At 34.5% G+C, this 7,480-nt stretch overlaps 1 protein-coding gene across 1 annotated transcript in view; it reads left to right on the top strand.

The window, feature by feature from the left end:
• Window positions 1-7,273, top strand: part of LOC117116102 (TNF receptor-associated factor 3-like) — an 11,345-nt gene extending 4,072 nt beyond the window's left edge. Inside the window, exons 4-9 of the mRNA XM_033260055.1 lie at window positions 324-398; window positions 3,810-3,887; window positions 3,921-4,154; window positions 4,491-4,695; window positions 5,296-5,639; window positions 6,088-7,273. Coding sequence (XP_033115946.1) covers window positions 324-398; window positions 3,810-3,887; window positions 3,921-4,154; window positions 4,491-4,695; window positions 5,296-5,639; window positions 6,088-6,312 — 1,161 coding nt within the window. The 3' untranslated portion in view covers window positions 6,313-7,273. The remainder of the gene's footprint in view (window positions 1-323; window positions 399-3,809; window positions 3,888-3,920; window positions 4,155-4,490; window positions 4,696-5,295; window positions 5,640-6,087) is intronic.
• The last annotated feature ends 207 nt before the right edge of the window (window positions 7,274-7,480 follow it).

Raw genomic sequence — 7,480 nt, 5'->3', positions numbered from 1 at the left:
CACCCCTCATGAAACAGCCTGTAGTGCAATAAAATGTTGAGTCTTTAACCCAGTGTTACATGTTTTATTTGTCTATCTGCTCTGCTATATACTGCATTGAGCACTCTCCTCAAAGAAATGTAAATGGAGCATTCGACTGAAGGACATGATGGACATCGTGTAGCATAGCATCATGTCATTTATTCGAACACTGTATTTACTATTCTTTGATGATCTTGGCATAGGCCTATATATTATACAGTATATACACAATACCGCTGTGACGAGACATAAAAGCTCTTATTATAACATGCAGTACTTATAATTATTTCCATTTCGATCAGGAACACACTAAAAGATGTCAATTTGTACCAACAAAATGTCCAAACAAATGCGGTATGGCGATACCACAAGCAAAGGTATGAAAACGTTATCTTTTTTACAATCATCATGGATACAAATACAAAATGAAAATATCAAAGATGTCTGTTAGATATTAGGCCTATTGTGATTATTACCGGTATTGACTATTGGAAAGAAAAGGGAGGGAGGTGGGGTGGGAGATAATGCAAACAATCAGTGACGTCAGATATTTATAAGATAGTTTCGAGAGATCCAAACTACCAATTACATATAAGATCTTAGGGCATTTTTGTCTGATAAATGAAATAGAACCACTTAACAGTGACTGGAATTGTTTCTATCATTTTCGCTGTATTATATGGGTGACATATTTTAATACACTAATTTCTATGTTTAAGTTGATAATTCTTATATGTTTTTTTTTAAAAGATATTATTTTGGTATTTGAGAAAATATGGTATAGGCCTAGGCATATCTTTAAAGATTTTTTGCTACTACCTGGGTGGCATGTGCCCCTTTCGTTTCTCGCTACCTCCTGGACTACCAGGGGAAAACCCCAGAAATAACTAACACACACACTCACACTATATAGAAATTTCATAGAAGAGGAAACGACAGAAAATACTAGTAATATTTGAAAGCTTTCTATTATTCTTATAACAATAACATATACAACTGAGATAAAAAATAAATCCTTACATGGACAAAATAATAGAAATTTGTTGCCGTATGGTACCGTATAATGCCTATCGTCCTTGAGAAATAAAGAAAAAAATCATTCAAAAAATATTACGGGGAATGTTGCGGAACGTTCAAGGATCTATTTGAAAAGAGAATGACGTATTAATCTAGTTCAATAACCGCTCCTATGGTAACGTCACGACAGTTGATTGAATTGAATGTTCAAGTATGTAAGCCTATCGTGGATAATGTGTTAGTGTAGGCTGCAAAATGTCACGTAAATCCATTTGGATCTCTTCCAGTATCCACTCACAACTAAAGGACAGCCCTGCTATATGCTGTTTTAAACTTTTCAAGCTTTAACTTCTTCAAAGCTTCATTTCATTCTGCATTCAAAAATCCATATAAAGATTATCCAGTATCTTTCAGAGCTGTGACTGCGCAGTTCTGGAGTAAATAGTGAACTTTTCTCTTATTGATATAGGCCTTCTGTATGAGTGTATTTCGGATGCTTACTATAATAGTTTTGTGCTTGATTTCATATTTTAAAGCATAGTTTTCATAGTCGAATAGATCATCAACTCCCTGTTGAGTTATGAGTTGGATCCTTGGTGTTCAAGTTCATCACAGCAGTTATAATATGTATGATCACGCCATGTTCACGCCATATTTTCCATTGTTACTGTATGCCACCTGACACTCGCTTTAGATTGCGAAACTCTTTTGTTTAGTATTGACGTGAGCTCAAAACCGTTTTATAGTTTGAGAAATTACAAAGGGTTTCATTTAGTGTTCACGTAATTTGGCGATGTGCCTAAATTTGTGACATCAAACTAGGTCGTTGCTATAAATTTACGCCGTGGCTAGAGACACGGTACCGTATCGGAACTTCCGATTGCTAAAGGTACGGTAAATGATATTACGTCATGATTAGCCAATAGAAATGACCGACTCGATTTTGGCTTTTTTGCTAAGTCGACGTCGCGATCATGAGAACAGTACGATCAAATTTATGTCATTAATAGGCCCATTTCATGTACTTCGATTGGGGCTTATCACAATGTTTGGGTTAAAAGTCCTTTCTGTTATTCTTGCGTATTTTATGGTCTACCATAGAGAATGGTCTGCTTAGGCCTAGGCCGAATACCCGCCAAGGGGCCTATCTTATTATAGGCGTACTACTAGGCTAAGGCTTAGGCCTAGTACTGTAGTGCTATTACTAGGGGCCTAGCCTAAGCCTATAGAATAGTAGGTACTAGTTATTATTGCTGATTGAAATAGCCAACCAAGCAACATGGCGATTGTAATTATCAGTGAGAGTAAACTTTATTTGTAGTAACAGTAGTATTTGGGCCTAGTGCGTATACTACAGGGAGTATGCACAGTAGTAGCAGGGGTAGCAAAGTAAGGCCTAGGCCTGGCTTCTACTATTAAAATAGTTTACTCAGTCGCTTGATGTCGCCAAATCTAGCAAAACTGCTATCCTTTTTATTTGCTATAGGGCCTCGGGCTTACAGAGTATTAATCACAGCTTGTCAACAACACCCGCGAACGAACGAAATTATCTTCGATCGTGCTAAAACTATCTAACACACACCATAGTCAATTGACTATGCACACACACTGCAGCAGTGTACTGAATGACGTCACGCATGTATCGACCTTTCTATTGGCTAATCATGACGTAATATTATTTACCGTACCTTTAGCAATCGGAAGTTCCGATACGGTACCGTATCTCTAGCCACGGCGATAAATTTAATGAGTCATGTAGTGGAGAGGGGAAGGAGAAAGGATTTTTTTCACAAATTTCTATCAAGGTTATGGAACTAGGAAGCCCTGCAAATCTAGTATACCGCCGAGCGGCTGGAGAAAAGCCTAATGATTCCAAAACGAAAGAGTACGCATTATAATTTGAAAATACACCGACAGAATCGTAAACCTCATATTATTGGCGTATCATCAAAATCAATGAATGAAAGCAGATGAAAGTTATTTCAAAGTCAAATTTCTGTTAGTGATTTGTTACCTTGTGGCGGCTTATGAAATTTCATCAATGAGTATTTCTCTTGATTATGAAATTGATGGTAATATTTCCCATGATTATGAAATTGAATAGGCCTATGATAAGCCTCCATCTAATCTATACCTTATGTATGTACTGTAAGTGTGTTTATTTAAAACCAGGCCTATGTATCGCTATAAGCAACGGGAATTGGAAATTCCCGTTGCTTATTATTTATAAGCCGATTCAGAATGTTGACACAAATAGCTTAAGACAATAATTTAATCTCAGGATGCAGTTGCCATGTGAGGTATGGAATGCCGTAAGCATATCGTTGATGCTTTCAGGCATAGTCGAAAGTTTTGCAAACTTACAAGAGCAAATCATGGAACAGTGACTGGTCCCTGAGCAAATTTATATTTGTGCCTATACAACATTAGTTTTACTATTATACCATGAATACTCGAATTTATACAAAATGCAGACGATTAGTGCTAGAGCACTTAATGTTTGGGGTGTGGAATAGCGAGAAACTCATATCAAGTCACGTATTTTCCTCTAAATGCCTCTCTAATAAATAATATATTATTTATTAGACCTATACTAAATTAAGATTATTATTACAGTATTATCATTATTTTTATTATTGTCAGTATCATTGCCTTATTATTGTTATTTTTATTATTATTATTGATGTTGTTATTACCATTACCACTCAGTTTGTTAGTAATAATAATATTATACGTAACATCATGTGTTTTTTTTTTTGTTTTGCAATTAGATGGACGAACATTTAGAGAAGGAATGCAAAAACGAATTGCGTCAATGTAAATTTGCTGAGTACAGCTGCACGTTCAAGGTAACTTCTTTGACAAAAAACTTATATTTATAGGGTGTGCAATGTGATCTGGAGAAACACATTCAAGACTCGATGTCAAAACATTTAGATATGGTGATGTTTGAAACCGTCCGTCTGCGACTAAAAGATGCAGAATCTCAACGACAAATTGCTGATCTGGAAAATAGGAACAGCATATTAAAAGAGAAACAAAAAGTTCAGGCTAAAGAACTCCAAGAATTAAGAGAGAAATGTGATGGAAATACCACCACCCTGCAGACTTTTGAAGTAGGTTTTAATTTTTTTGCGGGAAAATAATAATTGAACTAAATGACGGTCTGGAGTTTTATTAGGCCCACATCAGTAGACACTGGAATACTTTCAATGAGGCCATCGTTGATATAATGAAAAATATAACATTGCCTTCTATACTTGTAAATATAAATCTTACTCCAAATAGTAAGATTGGTAGTATAATTAATTTGTTGAAACCATTTGAATGTTACATGCTCTCCCAATGGAGGTTAATAAATTTCGAATTTGAATTCAATATAAAGCGGTTACATTTCCAATACATCGTAAATTTCCTTTTTTGAATGATTATGTTAAACCGTTTTCTTATAGAGTTCGCTATCAAGCCAGTTAGATAAATTTAACAAATTTGAAGAGAAATTGACAACTGTGGCAGCAATTGATGACGTAAAGGAAATAAAAGTAATGATTGGTCCAATACAAGAGCACATTCGTTCGCTGAGAGATAAAATGAGAGAAATTGAAAATGGCCCCGGAACTGCTCTGGGTTCTAACGGTTCTAACGGTCTTCAACTCCGTAAGTTAACTTTGTTAATGGACCTTTCCGCAAAGCTCCGCCCCTTGGATATTGTTGCTAAGGTCCCACAAGACGACAATGTTAAAACATACGCGAACACGTGCGTTTGTGGGACAACACGTGTGTTTGTGAGACGCGCGCGTATTCCTAGCGCTGTTCTGATTAGTCAGTTGATAAGTTTGATTGACACTCCGGAAAGGTCTATTTAAGCCAGACACTCACTGCGCCCGACGGTCGGTGGCTGACTCAATTCTATGAAGAACGCAATGTAATGCAACGGATCATGTTTATTAACGATCCGTTTAGACTTCCACCATCACCAACGCTTACCTTGCGTGTTCCTTTATAAGGTCACGACCTAGCTTTTGCATGTTTTCCTTTGTTTTGTTTCGAAATCAAGTGTTTTTATATATGTCATACTGCGCATTTGATCATTTATTTGAAATTTACGCATACTACATTACATATATCATTCTATTTATTATTTTTATTATTGTTATTAATCTTAAGCCTTGTATTTGTACTGTTATTCTTATTATTAATTAATATTTTTGTTGGTATCATTTAAGTATTTAAACATTTTTATCATCGTCATTTTAGATAATATTCATAGTCGCCTTACTCAGATGAACAAGGAAATAGGCTTGCACGCAGCCAGCCTCGCCGAGCAAGATGTGCGGATTCAAATAACTGAATGCGCCAGTTACGATGGCGTCTTATTGTGGAAGATCAATGACTTTGAAAGACGCATGCATGAAGCCAAGTCTAAGAAAAACTACTCGCTATATAGCCAGCCATTTTATACAAGTAGGTTTGGCTATAAGATGTGTGCAAGGGTGTATCTGAATGGGGATGGCAGCGGCAGCGGTACCCACTTGTCGCTGTTTTTTGTCGTGATGAAAGGAGAATATGATGCGCTTCTTCCGTGGCCATTTAAACAAAAGGTAGGGAAGAAATTTTCATTCGATTTAATATATCATCGTCATTTCCTTTTTTCTTATCGCAATTTTTTTCCCATTGGCCTTTTTTGCGTACACGGTTAAATATATTATAATAAAATAAATCACCATTATCAAAAATATTGTCGTAAACATTTTAGCCATCAGCATAATTAACATCCTCATTAGCAGAATAATTATCGTTCTTACTTTCATCATCACCGTCATTATTATCATCACCGTCACCATCATCTTCAACATCTTTATCATCATAAGCATCACCATCGCCATTATCATTATCATATCATCATCATCTTTAGAAACATCATGACCGTCATCGTCATCATATATTTATAATCAGCACCATTGTCGTCATCATCATCATTGTCTATCATCATTAACTCTGTTGTTTATCATTATTAGTGTACAATGATATATTATTATTAATATTTAGGTAACAATGATACTTCTTGATCAATCACCAAGTCGACGTCACCTGACCGATGCCTTTAAACCGAACCCGCTCAGCAGTAGCTTCCAACGTCCGGTGAACGATATGAACATCGCGTCAGGCTGCCCACAATTCGTTGCTCATGGGACACTGAATTCACAAACTTACTGCAAAGATAATACAATGTATATTAAGGTGATTGTTGATATACCGGACCCTTGTGTGTAGATCATCCAAGCTACTTATTGAATAACTGAAAGTGTTTTTGTAGGAATATAAAACGTGCGAAAATGCGTTAATATAAGTTTTTAATAGTTTTTTGTGTTTATTTTTTAAGTTTTGAATCCGGTAAGAATTAGATACTGGTAAGAATTAGATAATAAATTTCAATGTTTAAGTTCTAAAGTTACATCTCTTTATGATAACTTTTAAGTTTTGAATCACAACAAAAGCTTACAAAAAAAGAAATATTTATAAAAATAATAATATCCTAACAAAACTCAAAAGAAATAGATAGACCTAAAGATAATAAATAATATGTGATGTTTTCAAGTTTATGTTTCTTGATCACGTGGTACTGTATTATATAATTATTGTAATTTGAAAGTGTGAACAGAGCCTTAGTATTATTGTTTTCAAAGAATGAGCAAGAAAACAATTTTTTTGTTGGGTTGTAAATAGTTATGTAGTTTTAAATATATTGTAACTACCTCATATATTTATTGCATAGGCGTGTAATATTCTTTGAATATGTTATGATATGCACCTGTTTTGGAATTTAAAACGACTCAATATGTAGATAAGATGTATTATACATTGCGAACTACAATACCGTAAATCCTCGAATAAAAACCTATATTTTTAGGACCCCTAGATGGGCTTATTTACGAGATTACTTTTCCAAACTAAAGAGTAAATATTTGACATTTCTACTATACGACATTTTTCAACTATAGAAATCGAGTTATGTTTAACATTTTAACCAACTTTTTAACTTTTAATAAAATAATATTGATACTGACACGCTGTCATACATCGAAGATAACATAAGATAAGTATATTGTTAGTTGTCTAAATGTGTAAGTACTACAGTAACTCGAAATGAGGAACAAACAACAAAATGGTAAATTAACTTACGTCTTTGTTTACGTTTTGTATTTACAAAGCCTGTTTAACTAAAATATCGACACAAAAAAAAGGAAAATCAAGAACCAAAAGTTATTTGGAATTTATTCAATGTTGAACTTGAGAATTTAATAACAAACAAATATTCATGTAACTTAAATAATGCTGAGAAGAAATGGCCGAATGTTAAAAACAAGCTGCTCAATCATTTACAAATATATTGAATATTGTATAGTACCATGCACCTACTTGTATGTATAGTATTCTGTAG

This window comes from Anneissia japonica, unplaced genomic scaffold (genome assembly GCF_011630105.1).
Source record: "Anneissia japonica isolate Jap-2015-1 unplaced genomic scaffold, ASM1163010v1 scaffold287743_len2803612_cov181, whole genome shotgun sequence".
Lineage (NCBI taxonomy): Eukaryota > Metazoa > Echinodermata > Crinoidea > Comatulida > Comatulidae > Anneissia > Anneissia japonica.
This window is presented reverse-complemented; position numbering and strand designations above follow the sequence as displayed.